Source organism: Physeter macrocephalus, chromosome 13 (genome assembly GCF_002837175.3).
Source record: "Physeter macrocephalus isolate SW-GA chromosome 13, ASM283717v5, whole genome shotgun sequence".
NCBI classification, from domain to species: domain Eukaryota; kingdom Metazoa; phylum Chordata; class Mammalia; order Artiodactyla; family Physeteridae; genus Physeter; species Physeter macrocephalus.
The window spans coordinates 21,555,927-21,572,049 of NC_041226.1; the positions used below are offsets into that span (position 1 = coordinate 21,555,927).

Below are 16,123 nucleotides of genomic sequence, written 5' to 3' on the forward strand. Positions count from 1 at the left end.
CTGAGCTTCTGGTTCCTGCTCTATAAAGTAGGGCTACATGTACCTATGCCATCAGCCTTCCTTGAGCAACATTATAAGAAACATAAAACTTGCGTTTACTACATCCCACAAGTGTCCTCTTCTCCAGGCCTAGGTGAAGATACTGCTCTCAGACCTCAGTTCTCCTGCCCTAAGAAAAGTGGTCTGTCTTATGTAAACAGAGTGAATTATGTAACTGATATGTCCTTTCTTCACTGAGCACCTAGAGAACTCAGAGCTAGATTTTCAGCGTACTTCTAGCAAAACGTTCAGTCCTAACCATGTGTTTGAAATATGCAGGCTCTTGCTAGCTGTCCTCTTATTTCACCTAAGCTAATTACTCCTTCTCCCTGATCACATGATTTTATTGGTTTACTTCTTAGGTTTGGTTAGATCTTTGTAACTGGGCTCAGATTGTTTTCGGAACAAGGCTTGATTTTAAAAAAAGAAAGAAAGGAAACAAACAAAAACAAAGAAAGAAAAGAAGGAAGGAAAGAAGAGAGGAGGGTAGGGGGGAAGGGAGAGAGACAGAGAGAGAAACAGACAGACAAAAAAGGAAGGAAAGGAAGTGAAGGCAAGAAAGTCAGAAAGCCAGTAGCTGTCTCTGAGGGTTATTGTGATGTGTGAGACTGTGTCTCCTTACGCAGTTAAGCCCTCGACAGTTTCTACCTTCCATCAGAGAACCCAGTGGACCAGTTCATTTTTAGATATAAGGTAAATAATAATACAAGATATCTTTATTGATAATAAAAGATATTTTTTAAGGAATTGAAATAATAACAATATATGTAATTCCACGATATTTAAAACATGCTCCCTGGAGTTCCCACCGTGCATAGATGACAAGGAGGTGGGATAGTGGAGGTCAGGTGATCTGCAGGGTCTTTTTCAACCAAAGGCTTTCAGAGTTGGTTTTTTTTTTTAATTGAAGTATAGTTGATTTACAATGTCGTATTAGTTTCAGATGTACAGCAAAGTGATTCAGTTATACATATATAAATATCTTTTCTTTTTCAGATTCTTTTCCATTGTAGGTTATTACAAGATACTGAATATAGTTCCCTGTGCTATACAGTAGGTCCTTGTTGTTTATCTATTTTATACGTAGTAGTGTGTATCTGTTAATCCCAAACTCCTAATTTATCCCTCCCCAGAGTTATTTTTATTTGTTCGCTGTTATTTACATGTAAGGTTTCTATTCACAGAGGGTTGCTTAGGAAAACAAAAGTGTGAAACCGCTGATACATGTGATAAATGGTATGTGACAGGATAGTGAGTTGGTGGATAATGGATGAGGATTTGCAAAGTTGAGCATAATGCATTTTTGGCCAACAGGTTTAAGTGCTAAAACTGTTCCCTCTCTTGTGTGGTTGTTCATTGTCACTGAGAACAAGTACAGCACTGTAATGATGTGCAAATATAGAAAAGGAAATCCACTTCAAACAACATCCAGTCACAAATTTTAAATATTTTTAAAAATCAGTAATTTCACGAAAATGCCCCAAATATAATTATACATAGAAGTACCCCTTCTCCCACACTCTCACCCCACTTATCCCTTCCCCACCAGGAAATCCTATAAGCTTTAATGGAACTCCTATTTGGAACATGGGCGTGTGAATTAGCTAGAGACAAGAATATAATCCATTTTCTGTTGCATTCTCTTTCTACCCACTAGAGGGCAGCAGTAAGGCACAGGGAAAGGGAAAAGACTCCAGCATTAGCATTGTTTCTCAGCCAACACTAGCGTTTCTGAGAACACCTAAAAAGTCCCTCAAATTCCCATATGTGAATTATTAGCGTGTCAGATTCCCTTCCTCTTTTCTTAAATAGTTAGAGAACTTTGATAACTCCCTTTGAAGTTATAAAATTTATCTCTTGGCTTGGCCAAACATATTCATTTGAAGTATGAACGTGAAGATATCTCTTAAAAAGACAGTTATATAAAAGTTGTGTTTTGGTCGTATATTTCTGCGTTTCAAACTACTCCAAAATGTGATTTTAAACAGCCATCATTTTACCATCTCTCAGTTCTGTTGGTATCAGAATTCTGGGCAGTTCTGCTTCCTGTGATGTTGGCTGAGACTGTGTTCATCCGGGGGCTCAAGTGGGCCGGAATGTCCAAAATGGCCCATTCCGCTGGCTGGCAGTTGATGCTGGCTGTCGGCTGGGGGCACAGCAGGGACAGTTAACCAGAGCATCCAGTTTTCATACTTCATGTGGCTTCTTCCTGTGGCTTAGACATCTCAGAGCACAGCAATTATGTTCCAAGAGGGAACAGCCCAAGGATGAGCATTCCAAAAGGCAGGAAGCAGAAGTTTCCAGCCCCAGACATGGCTTCTCCAGCCTTCTAAATGGTCAAAGCAGTCGCAGGATCAGCCCAGATTCAAGGAGAGGGAAATAAGCTCCATCTCCTGATGTGAGGAGAGAATCAAAGGGAGGAGAGAAATTGGTGCAGACCGTCTTTGGAGACCACCACATTGAGGGTTAAGAAAAAGGCTATTTCTTACATTTGGGGAAGATAATTATAAGTCATGATGGATGCAGAGGAATATTTCTTTACTTAATAAATGAGAATTGCTTCTCGGTGTTGTATTTTAAGAAGATACACATCAGCCACTCCCTGTGTTGTCCCCTCTCTGCAGATCTGTTGCCTAAAGCAGTAAAAAATGGCCAGAGGATCAATCCCTGATGAAGAAATGATGGAGCTCAGAGAAGCTTTTGCCAAAGTTGGTAAGTAAACCTGATACCTCAAGTCACACAATTCTCTTCTTTTTTAGTAGCTTTAGGACAGATTCAGTGAATGGTAACATGAGCAAAATAGCAGAAGGGACAGGAATACAGTGGTTTTGGTTAGAGGAGCTGGGAAACATTTTTGAAAGCTGTTCTTCAAGAAGATTACTTCTTTCTCTATCTAAACATGGAATATGGGCCCTTTGTCACCTGTAGCCTTTCCTGGTAATGGCCAACTAAGTCTCATCTTCCATAGCTTGTCTGCTTTCTTTGGTTTCCTTTGTTTTCCTAGTATTCCATACTTATTCTTCCTCTGTAGCCCCAAACCTGTGATTTATTTTCCCATCTGTTTCTATGAGAGTCTCCTCAGATTCAGCTGTCAGAACCTCTGTTTTGAAATTATGACTCTTGGATGTTGGAAGTGATGCTAATGCCCATATCCAATAGCAACAGGCCTCTTGTGAGATTCTGACTTTGCATGGGGTCAGGTCACAACCCCCGAATGACTCTCTCTCCTGCCCGCTCCCCTCCAATCCAGCCTACTCTCACCTCTCTTCATGCTGTGACCCAAATCGCCCCAAACCTTCAGCTCGCCGTTTGCCTTACAGATTCTGATGGCAACGGGTACATCAGCTGCAATGAGCTGAATGATTTGTTCAAGGCTGCCTGCTTGCCTCTGCCTGGGTACAGAGTGAGAGAAATTACAGAAAACCTGATGGCTACAGGTGACCTGGACCAGGATGGGAAGATCAGCTTTGATGAGTTTATCAAGGTGAGTATGACGCAGAATCCAAGGAGATGCATTTGAAATGTGGGAGTTCAATTCGGAAAACGTCCAGAAGTACATTCCCACCCTCCTTGCTTCAACGTTGCTTATTCTTTCCTTTATGGTTTTATCAATCACAGATTGGGTTTCTAAAGATAAATTATGTTTTTGCAGGTTTTTCATGGCCTGAAAAGCACAGACGTTGCCAAGACCTTTAGAAAAGCAATCAATAAGAAGGAAGGGATTTGTGCGATCGGGGGCACTTCAGAGCAATCTAGTGTTGGGACCCAACACTCCTATTCAGGTAGGTGTACCAGTGTGGGGCGGGGAAGCCGAGGTGGAGAGAGTGTTGAGATGAGCTGAGGGCGGACGTAGACAGAACCATGTCAGAAGGATCCACGCCTTCTAGGGTTACAGATTCCAAACGCAGTATTCAAACCTAAGGGGTACAAAGAAAGACAGATGTTAACATGAGTTTATTGACTACTGCCTATTTTCCTATGTATAAGTGGGCCAGCAGTTCTGGCTCCAGGTAGGGTTCGGTACCAAATAATCGCATCAGCATTTAAAAAATACATTAAAGGCGGCCAAAATTCCTTTGTAAATCTTCTGGACAAAAAGATCTACTCAAGCTTCTACCTCCAAAATGCCTGCTGAGCGGTCCAGAAAAAGTTATGTTTTCATTGATTTGAAGGAGAGTTGTATATTTATTCTGAAGGCTGCCATCCAGCAGCCTTCATGGAAACTTCTCCAGAACAGTACAGTAATCCAGTAATTCCCAAACTGAGGTCTTCAAAACATTAGTTGATCTTAAAGATCAGCTCATGGTTAAGTACGATGCTTAACTGTGAAGAAAATTTCACAGCCTTTTACTATGTAAACGTGCATTAGGAATCTTCAAGACAATAATATGCTGTGTGATGTTTCCCAAACTTTTGTGACTTAGGATTCTTCTGAGGGACTCTTTTTTTCAGTGACATGCAATTTGGGAAACACGGTGCTGGGCTGTAAGGCATAACTTGAGGCTTTATTAAAATTTCTAAAATCAACTTCTGGCAGCTTTACTGATAGGAAAGAAATAACATGTCACAGATGATTTCATTACCTAGCAATTTCATTATACAGTTTTCCCCTGCTACCTGAAAGTAAGAGTGTTCCTATGAAACCTTTCATAAACTGAAATGGCCTAAAGCAAAGAAGCAGTTACCTTAGGACATATCTTGCTAATGGATGCACAGAATAAGTTGAGATGAGACAGATGCTCACAGACACAGTTCAAAACAATGGCCGCTTGATGCCGAGGTGCGGAGTATAGTTCCCGGGGAAGGAGCTGGGCAGGGCCACTCTCCCTGCTAGGGGTGCCTACCGCCTCTGTAAAACAAACACTGCAAAACAAACACGGAGAGCTATTTTTACTTTTAACCTTTTCTCCTAAAAGCAAAAATCCTCTTTGGATTTCTTTTGGTTAACGGGAACAGGTACCAAGGTAGATCTTTTGTAAAAGTGAAGTGGCATACAGAAAGTTTCAAAAAGTGGGGTTGCCTGTAATTGTATAAAGAAGCTCAGAGATATTGCAGCGATTGCCTGTGATCGTTCCCACATTTAAATCAGCAGAGCTAGAGCTAAGCATTAAACCACATTCACATTTAAATTGTATATAAATATAAATAAACATTTAATTATTTATATATATTTACATGTATAAAATACAGATATATATGTATTTACTTCTTTTTTTAAAATATATGTCTTTATTTTTTTAACATTTATTTATTTGCTTGTTCCGGGTCTTAGTTGCCGCAGGTGGGCTCCTTAGTTGCGGCACATGGGCTCCTTAGTTGTGGCATGCGTGTGGGATCTAGTTTTCTGACCAGGTATCGAACCTGGGCCCCCTGCATTGGGAGCGTGGAGTCTTAATCACTGTGCCACCAGGGAAGTCCCTATATATTTATTTCTAAATATAATATATTTGCATATATGTAGCTTCTAAATCTGCTTGCTGTATATATGTTTTATGATTGGAGTGAACAGAGATTCTGTGCCTATTTCCCAAATCATGGGAGATTTTTTAATGTCAGTAAATGTGAGATGATAGGGTAATGGACAAGATTAGCCTCACAATGTCTCTCCTGGGCACAAGAATCTAAGATCCATGTGTATAATTCTGTTTGTATCAAATTTTCACTTTGCAAATAAGTCATATTAATCATTTACTTGCAGAGGAAGAGAAGTATGCCTTTGTCAACTGGATAAACAAAGCCCTGGAAAATGACCCCGATTGTCGGCATGTCATCCCAATGAATCCAAACACCAATGATCTCTTCAGTGCTGTTGGAGATGGCATTGTGCTTTGGTAAATAACATTACCTTCTTGGCTTCTGAAGGTTTCCCTAGAATTTTCTGGAATGCCAGCAATTCACTGTGTTTATCTTTAGGCTCACTTCCTTTGGTACTCAGCTGGATCTGAAATGCTTTTCCAGACTTTCATGTGGCAGGTTCAGGAGAGCAAACTGATTTCAAAAGCAGCTTATAATGAGAAATGTAAAACTACCATCACTTGGGTGGAGGAGAGGGGTGCACAGTACAGAGACAAACATGAACATAGAGATATAGTAACACAAGGTCAAAATCAATTATTTTTGGAATATACGCCATTTTGCTTCATCTGAGCATGGCCTGCTGTGAGAGTACATAGAATTGAATGATAACAGCAGCATGATAATTGAAGCATCCAATGCAAATCCTCAAGCAAAAGAACTATTATGTTGAACTACTATTACGAACTAAATATATGCTGTGTGAAAAAAAAAAAAGAACTATTGAGTGGTGCACAAATGCTGCAGGTGCCTGGAAAAGGAGGGATGTGTTCTATGCACGGGAGCCCTCTCAACACGGTTGGTCAATTCAGGATGGTGCCTTTGAAAATGCCTCTGTGGCTCTTGCTTTGGCAGCCTCTCTGGCATTGTAAGATGTGACATGAATGAGGAGGCTTGAAAGGCCCAATCTCAGGTGGTCTCGGGAATTGAAGGGAAAGATGTGTGGGCAACACTTTGAGCCTCCTACCCCTCCTCTGCTCTGACCAGAGCAATTCCACTTTCGGCATTTTGTTTATTAGAGCTCACCGTGAGATTTCATTTTTTAAAAGTTCAACGGCTGAAAGAAGACATCAAAAACCTAGCCTGCACGTTCAGGTCCTGTCTCTTTAGGTCCTGACTCTTTAAGACCACCCCCTGGTCTTCCCTCAATCTCTTTCTAGTTGTACCTCCCAAGACCCCCATGACTCAGGCACCGCCCAGGGCACGAGTGAAGGGTTGTATGAACGATTGGCTGCTTCATCAACCATACTCACTCTTCCCCATACACGCCCTGCTTACAACGTGCAACTCTGGCTTTGCCTTTTATTTTCCTTTTTAAGAATGTCCTTCCCCACCCTCTCCTCCTACACAAATCCATTTACTGTAAAATTTTCTGGTTATTCCAACTCCTACTGATCTCTCCCTTCACTGAATTCTTAAAGCACATATTGTTTGTAGTACTTTGGGGAGCCATTATAATGTTCTGCTTTGGACTGTTATGTAAATTTTCATATCCATATATTTTGTCTCTGTAATTTGACTCTAAGCTTTTCAAGGGCAGGGATATCTTATACTTTTTTAAGCCACCCCTCTCTCCTACTGTTTCCCAGAGCTTCTAGTTCACTAGAGTTTCATATTTTTCAAATAATGATTTAGGGGTTTGTTTTGCCTAAATTGCAGTAAAGTTCCTTTTATTTAAATATATGTACACACACACACAGCAAAGTTGTGGAAATACATCTTTATTTAAGCATCTATATGCCTAAAAATTGTTAGAAAAAAAGTTAATGTCGATTTCTCTTATTAAAAAAAGAAATAGTCACATTCAAGTTTATTATTCTTTGATTTTGTTTTTGTTCCTTTGGATTTTTTCCCAACTTCCTTTCTTTAAATAAGATGGAAGTGACCTAAGGAAATTTATTTTTAATGACCCATTGGAGGTTAAACCAAAGCTAAGTGGGTAAAATAAGTTTTTCATAAATAATAGCTGCTTATTTTGGATGTCTGACCAATGTATTAGATACTTAAGTGGGAGACATTTCTAAAGTACTGATACTATAATGCCTACAGGAGAATATAAAACATTTTATTATATGATCAGTTGAAGGTATAGAGTTTGACCAGCTGTCAAATAGAAATTTAGACATTATATAAGCTCAAAAGTGTATAGCTAATCTTTTATATAGTGGAGCAATTTTCATGGCTGAGAAAGTGAAGTACTCATAGAGAATTTGCCTTGGCTATCCACCCAGAATTTCCTAATGTGCTAAGGAAACCAGAATAATATTCCAGCTTTTTAGGTGAGTGAATGAAGTAGGATTCTTATTTCCTGCCTCAATATAGTGTATGAATTCAAGGAAAATTAACCTTTCCCACAGATAGTTTGAGTCTAGTCAAAACTGGGCAAAATTGATTTTATATCTGAACACTGGGTAGCACCAATGATGTTGCTGTCCTCTTTGCTTATGGCATTGCTAGAATTTAAATTCAGTGTCACTGGGCTCTTTTATTTAGTAGCCTGCTTTCTTTAATTGTTTCTCTTTCAGTAAAATGATCAACCTATCAGTGCCGGACACAATTGATGAAAGAACAATCAACAAAAAGAAACTCACCCCTTTCACCATTCAGGTGTGTCTTCCCTGTGTTACCTTAATGTAGGATTGTGCTTTGAAGAAATGAGTCGCCGTGACTGCTGAGCCAGCCTTTTTCAGGCGCTCAGACATTATTTCCAAAGCCCAGGCTTTGGGCTGGTGATCTGTCATGACTAGTAGGGAGAGGGCGACACATTTCTATTTTGTCTTGTATTAATATAGCGGGGGGGCGTGGCGGGTGAGGGAAGTTAGTGAGTATTAGTAGTTGGGGTAGACTTTGTTTGTTTTGGCCACGTATGAATAAAATTCACATTGGCTAAAATTTAACTCAAACTTTCCCTGGCAATTTATCTTGGAGCTGATGCCAACTACACAATATTTTATCTGAAAAGATTAGCCTTTCTAAGAAATGAGGGGGTAAAAAACGGGAAGTGCTCTGGCAGCCTTCACGGTGGTATGGGCCACAGACACCAATGTGATAAATATAACTTGCTTTTATGCCTTCAGTTTGTTGATTAACTGGAACAGTGACTGGTAGTAAGTAAGCTGCATTTCTGTCTTATGTTCCAGCATTTTAACATGATTGTAATCTTCTTGCTCAGAAACCACATCTCACTTCTTAAATCATGAGCAATATATTATGTCCTGTTTGGATTTAAGCAACCCTGTGTTCTTAAAAAATGGAAGCCGTGATCAAAGCAAGAGCTATGATTAAATGTACATGAAGGCACTTAATGTCATATTTAATCTTGATGTTAAATTTTACTCTTGGCCGTAAGTGGACATGATATTTTGTACTTGTCATTTTGAGCTCTACATTAGGGTAAAAACCCAGTTTCTTCTGATAGTCTCCATCCCAATTCACTGGTGGCCTATGTTTTGTTTTTCATTTATCATAAAAACAAGTTCTGTACATCTTTGACTCTGATATCTCCTTCTTTGTGGACTCAAAAATAATAGTACAGTTGACCCTTGAACCATGGGGAGAAGGGGGTGTGTCAGCCCTCCACTCGGTCCAAAATCCAAATATAATTTACAGTCTGCCCTTCCTGTGTACTTGGTTCCTCCATAACCACGGTTCTGCATCCATGGTGTCAACCAACCGTGGATCATGTAGTACTGTAGTATTTACTATCGAAAAAAACCTACATATAAGTGGATCCAGCAGTTCCAACCTGTGTTGTTCAAGGGTCAACTGTAGAAAGACCCTGGACTGAAAGTTTCACTGACCCTATTCCAACTGTATATGAATTACCTTACATACATTATTGTTAGTTATAAGAACATATAATCTGTATGTATGTGGGTATGCGCGTGTGTGTTTGTGTATGTGTGTGTGTGTACTCAAGGTCCCTAGATATTATAGATACTCAGTAAATTGTCCTAGTAAAAACCGCTCTGTCTTTTCTAGGAATTTCATTTGAATCTTTTTCATTCCTTCAATATCCAATCTGAATGTCAAAAAGATATTTTGTTACTCTCTTTCATGACCCTGATTTACATTAACAACTGGGTTATTGACAATAACCAGTCACAAGACAGTGACTGCGCTCAAATGTGCCCCTTCATTGCTGGCTGATGGAGATGCTGAGAGTGGAGGCTCCATCACAGAGCAGTATGGACAAAGAAGACTCGTTAGTTTCATCCTGACCAGGATGAGCCTTCAATTCAGGGCTCTGGCTTGATGGACTAGGCACTGCCTGAGCCCAGTGTCTGGGTTACTGGATTTTACTCCAGTAAAATCCAGGTGTTACTCCCTGCTTTATTTTCAGTGTTAAAGATCTGGTGAAGACAATGCCTCTAGACCTATGAACTTTCTAGAAGCAAAACGTTGCTGCTGCCAATCAAGAATGATCATTTGGCATCTGCAAAGTCAAAAAAAAAACTTGCATACTTTTTCTCCTTCAGGAGAATCTGAACCTGGCTCTGAACTCTGCCTCAGCTATCGGCTGCCAAGTGGTTAATATCGGGGCTGAGGACTTAAAGGAGGGGAAGCCTTACCTGGTCCTGGGACTGCTGTGGCAGGTCATCAAGATTGGGTTATTTGCCGACATCGAACTCAGCAGAAACGAAGGTACCAGCAAAGCCTCCAACGTTAATAATGGCATGACTTTTTGTTAGTGCATATGTTGGGGGCTGTGAGAGGAAGATGTCAGGAGTTATCAAGCTCAGAATCCTTAGTTTTTGAAACTACAGTTATATCCAATCCACTGTATTAATGTAACACATTCTATCCACACTGCCCAGACTTTTTAAAACAAGAGAGCAAAAGCTTTTTTAAGACCACAGACTACTAATAATGCTTGTTTAGAACCTATAACTCAGTCTAGCTGTCTAGGACCCGAACCTCAAGAGCTTTTGAGTTCACTTGGCCTTTAGACACTTTGTAACAAATGAGGCTATTTTAAACTTGGATTTTACAAAGTGATTCACATTCATATACTGCAGTGACAGCACCAGAGCAGAAACTCAGTCTCTTTCTTACCAAGATTATAGGAAATTACATTTAGAGTTTCAGAGTTCTCAACTAAATATTGTAGCTGTCAGTCTTATTCCACCTACTGTCAGCGTCCTAAGCATTTAAACAATTCAGCCTGTCCTTTAGACAGTAATAGTAGACCTTGATAAATATCATACAAAACACACTGTTACCTTTCATTTTTCCTGTACAGATCCTACTAATATGAAATCTGTAGCCAAATTCTAACCTTTTATATATATATATATATATATATATATATATATATATATATAATTTACATGTCCAAATCAAAGTAACCAGTGAAGAATCCTGGGGTACCATTTGAAAACCAGTATATTAAACAGAATATAAAGAAGAAAAAAGCAAATAGGGAACTTAGAACACATTAGAAAGAATATTGATTTGCAAATAATGACCTCAGCTAAATTTAAACCTTCTAGCTGAGCAAAAATGACTTAATTCATCTGGGAAACAGAGGAAAGAGTTAATTACACTTTTTGAGATGCTCTAATTATGCAGGTAAGCATTTGAAATATAAAACACCTATGGGAATAAACAAGAGGACATTGTCGTTATTACGAAATAGATCTCTTAAAAGCAAAAATGTCATATCACATCAAACGTGCTCTGACAGACCCAGCAGAGTATTCTGAGTCGATAGTCTTGGTTATTTCCATGGCTCTGCTCCTGTATTCTTAGGCGTAGCACTGATATTCATTGGTGCCTTGTCTCCCCCGCCCGAAAAATGGGGATAATAAATAGGCTTACAATATCTTACACCTCTTTTTAGGGAAAAATAATAAAGTGTTTATTCCATGGGAAAGGCTATATGTCCCTCTGTCCCAGAGAGATAACGTGGTATCTTTGACTTCCCAGCAGGGCTCAGTTTAATTTATAACTAATCCCCCCAAATATCCCCTGCATTTATTTTTCTTCGGTTTTTGCGCTTCCTCAGCACTGGCTGCTCTTTTGAGAGAAGGGGAGAGTCTGGAGGATTTGATGAAACTCTCCCCTGAGGAGCTCCTGCTGAGATGGGCTAATTACCACCTGGAAAACTCAGGCTGCAACAAAATCAACAACTTCAGCAGTGACATCAAGGTAGGAGGAGTGTACTTTGTACACGACTAACCGCAGTGGGGAAGGGAATTTGGGCATTAACAGAGAAGAGACAAAGATAAAGACAAAGGGCTTCATCTCTTCAGAAGTTCTGGTGTTAGTTAGAGTGGACAGTGCTGTTTCGGAGCCCATGCTGTTCTCAAGTCCATGTGCAGCTCCAGCTCAGGGCCACATACAGACCTGCCCAAGGCCCTAGCATCAAATGAGATGGGTGTCCCCTGGAGTTTCAACATCAGAACGTAGAGGGGTGAGGGTGAGATAGAGGAAGAGCAAGAGGTAAGACTGATTTTTAGGTAGAGAGTCTGTGTAGGATTCTAATGTCTTTCTGATTTTATCAACGGGAGCATCAGATGGGGATTCCTTTAAAAAAAATTAAACCAGGATTACTCTTCTAATTATCCTAATCATAGCAAACAGTATGTACTGCATGCCAGGCACTGTTCTAACTGCTTTATGCATGTATTGACTCATTTAATCCTCACAACAAGTCTTTGAGATAAGGATTATGATTTGCTCATTTTGCAGGTAAGGAAACCGAGGTAAAGAGAATATAAGTAACTTGTTCGAGTTCACATAGCTGGGGGAATGGGGGCAGGACTCAAACTGAGCAGTTGACCTCCATGGTACTTGGCCACCATACATACTGCTCCTCTAAAACAATTCATAAATTTCTTGAAAGCTTTTTATTTGTAGAAACCAGAGTGATGTTTAAAAGATAATGATTCTGGGGCTTCCCTGGTGGCGCAGTGGTTGAGAGTCCGCCTGCCGATGCAGGGGACGCGGGTTCGTGCCCCGGTCCGGGAAGATCCCACATGCCGCGGAGCGGCTGGGCCCGTGAGCCGTGGCCTCTGGGCCTGCACGTCCGGAGCCTGTGCTCCACAATGGGAGAGGCCACAACAATGAGAGGCCCGCATACCACAAAAAAAAAAAAAAAAAAAAGATAATGATTCTGGAAACCATCTGCAATGAGAATTAACCCCAGAAAACATAGAAGACACAGTTAGTCCTACAACAGCGATCCAAAGGGGGAAAGGCTGAGGGAAGCATGCACTGTAGTTTTCAAGTTTGTGAAAAGTTCCATGCCAAGGTGAAAGGAGCAGCTTGTTAGCATTAATAACAGATGGACCGACACAGAAAGGGCTTAAGGAGCGGGAAGGAATGTCAGTCCCAGTAGGAAATGGTATGAGGTGCTGGAATGCAACATGAGAAAAACATTCCAGTCTCCACTTTCTCAAAAGTTAAAGACATTTTCTCCAAAGAAGAAGAGTCAGAGGAAAGGTCCAATGACTCACCAAGTCAACCCAGGCTTGTAATTCTTGAGGGACAACTTCCCCCTGCTGTGGACTTAATGGCTTTTAGAACTCAAGGTCTGCCAGGCACAGTACCAATTAGAGTGAAGCTTCTAGATGGAAAGTCCCCCGTTCCTTAGGACATAAGCTAATAATGCCAAATTTATTTTTTCTAACTACACAACTTTCATTGGTTATTAACATTCTTCTTGCACCACCAGCCAAACTGGGATTAAACAGGAACTGGACAGCATTATGTCCCTTTGTACTCAACACTTAGGCTCTGCAATTATTTCAGCCAAAATTCTCAAACTTTTCAGATAAAATTAGGATGCTTGGTTGGAGCCATAAATTTACCTGATTACCTATGACTGAAAGGCTGTGTTCTTTAGAATATGAGATAGGAACTGGCAAGCTGAGCACTTATACAGTGGTTGTGCCTGTTCTTTGGGAGTAGCTGCCTCACCACCAATGTCAGTGCTGTGACATGTAAGTCTGAGCATGGGGCAACTTTGGGAGGTGCCCTTAAATCACACAAAGTCAGCAAAGGAGGGGAAAACCCCCAAAATACAATGAATGAGACAAGTTTCTTAGGGTCTGGTGAAATGAGGTGACTCTTAGCAAAGCTAAACAGATGTGACACATGATGTGCAGATTTTATTCATGCCTAACCCTGCATGGAACTTTCACTGACTTCGAAATACCTACAGCAAAAAGTAAGAGAAAGGAGAAGGTAGAGAGAAGAGATGAAAATCAGTTTCCCAGGTGCAGCATCCATGGCCGGTGCTCTCTCTTCTCATCTTTCTAATGCCACAAGAGGTGAGCATACCTCAGCTCTCCCTGGGCTCTACCCAGTTTTTAAAAACAAACAGAGTGACAGCTGATTTTTCAGTCTTTAAGAGAAATTAAGATGTCTTTAAATGATTTAAATTAATTACCTGAAAATCTGTATGCTTTCATTGAATGAGAATAAACTTATAATTTTAAGACTATGAGTCAGAAAATTTTTTGTCAATAAGCTTATTTCCAGAATCTAAGAAAACATGAGAATTCAATATTCATATCTGCTCTGCAATAGCTAAACTAAACCACTTTTTCTAGCTTCTTGATAAGTAGTAAATGCACTTACCTTGATATTGCTCCCTTTACATAAAGACTGCTTGTGAATGCTTCAATATTCTGTCTTTGAAATCTTTTTCTTTTGCTGATTGTCCATTTAAATGTGTTTTTAAACTCTGCCTTAAACTTCTGCTTCCTTTCTCTGTCACTTTTTTTTTTAATTAAACCTTAGCTGACTGACTTCTACAGCAATATAAAGGTATATATATTTTCCTGTATACAATTTAATACATGTAAACAAATTATTTTTCTCCCCTAAGATCAACAGAATAGCATTTGCCTTTTATGTATGTCCTGTATTTTTAACTGTTATACTCCTTTTAAAAAGAAAGGCAAATATAATATATAAAGAGACAAATAGAAAATTCAAATTAGTGAATGTTCCCAGCTTTGTTAATTAAGTTGCATTCTTGAATGATAGTTGGATGAAAAATGAAATATATTTGCTTTGGGGAAATTATTGTCGTGCTAAGTATGTAATTAGCTGTGCCATTTTAAAATTGTAATTTCCTCATTTCTCACAGGACTCAAAAGCTTATTACCACCTGCTTGAACAGGTGGCTCCAAAAGGAGATGAAGAAGGTATTCCTGCTGTTGTTATTGACATGTCAGGACTGAGGGTAAGGCCATGCCCCAAGTCGTGTTAGATGCGATGATTCCTCTGCATTAGCTGTTCCATTGCCCTGTGTGATGCTGGCTGCAGAGTTCCATGAGTGGACATCTCTGCTTAGAGCTGTGTTAAATTGTTAAAAAACTGTTAACAGTTTTGGGTTGTAACTGTGGAAAATTGAATCTGGAAATAAAATTAAGAAAGGAGAGGAATGCTAATTAAATGCCATACACCATCGGAGGCACTTCTGCATGTGTCCCATCATTTAATAGGCCCTACAACACCAAGAAAGATTATTTTTTTCCATTTTTAGGTACCTGAATATTATTTCTAGAAATAGACAGGATATTTACACAAAGAAATAAATTCCCACTATCACGATGAAAAACAAAATGATATTCAGAGGGGTTCATTAATATGTCCAAGATCATATGACAGATTATTGGAAGTCATGTGATCCAAGGCTGGGACTCTTTCCTCTATTAATAATAATAAGAGGAAACCTCACTTGCTGGGTTCTTCCTATGTGCCAGGTATTATGCTGGGCATGTTGCTTACACTGCCCCTAATCCTTGCAAACCTCACTAAAGTAAGTGCTAATAACTCTGTTTTATAATTGAGAAAGCTGAAGGTCAGAAAAGTTAATAATCACCTCATGGCCACAGAGCCAGTATGTGGCATAGCAAGGATTTAAGCCCAGGATGGCTCCGAAATCCACTCAGCCACAGCCCTGCCTCACTACACCATTGAGGGTAATGGGAGAAAGGGCTGGACAAGATCGACTGAGTTTTTGGAGGTGTCTGGTATGAGGACTCATTGAAAACAAAGTGGACAACCTGGAAGAAATGGAAAAATTCTTAGAAAGGTATAACCTCCAAGACTGAACCAGGAAGAAACAGAAAATATGAACAGACCAATCACAAGTAATGAAATTGAAACTGTGATTAAAAATCTTCCAACAAACAAAAGTCCAGGACCAGATGGCTTCACAGGTGAATTCCATCAAACATTTAGAGAAGAGCCAACACCCATCCTTCTCAAACTCTTCCAAAAAATTGTGGAGGAAGGAACACTCCCAAACTCATTCTATGAGGCCACCATCACCCTGATACCAAAACCAGACAAAGATACTACAAAAAAAGAAAATTACAGACCAATATCACTGATGAATATAGATGCAAAAATCCTCAACAAAATACTAGCAAACAGAATCCAACAACACATTAAAAGGATCATACACAATGATCAAGTGGGATTTATCACAGGGATGCAAGGATTCTTCAATATACACAAATCAATCAATGTGATACACCATATTAACAAA

General features: G+C 39.7%; 1 protein-coding gene across 1 annotated transcript in view; it reads left to right on the forward strand.

Moving 5' to 3' along the window:
* The window catches only part of LCP1 (lymphocyte cytosolic protein 1), a 54,805-nt gene that overhangs the window by 16,285 nt on the left and 22,397 nt on the right, over positions 1-16,123 (forward strand). The window contains exons 2-9 of the mRNA XM_007102510.2: positions 2,664-2,751; positions 3,360-3,523; positions 3,692-3,821; positions 5,738-5,870; positions 8,139-8,220; positions 10,092-10,257; positions 11,621-11,763; positions 14,714-14,809. Coding sequence (XP_007102572.1) covers positions 2,688-2,751; positions 3,360-3,523; positions 3,692-3,821; positions 5,738-5,870; positions 8,139-8,220; positions 10,092-10,257; positions 11,621-11,763; positions 14,714-14,809 — 978 coding nt within the window. The 5' untranslated portion in view covers positions 2,664-2,687. The remainder of the gene's footprint in view (positions 1-2,663; positions 2,752-3,359; positions 3,524-3,691; positions 3,822-5,737; positions 5,871-8,138; positions 8,221-10,091; positions 10,258-11,620; positions 11,764-14,713; positions 14,810-16,123) is intronic.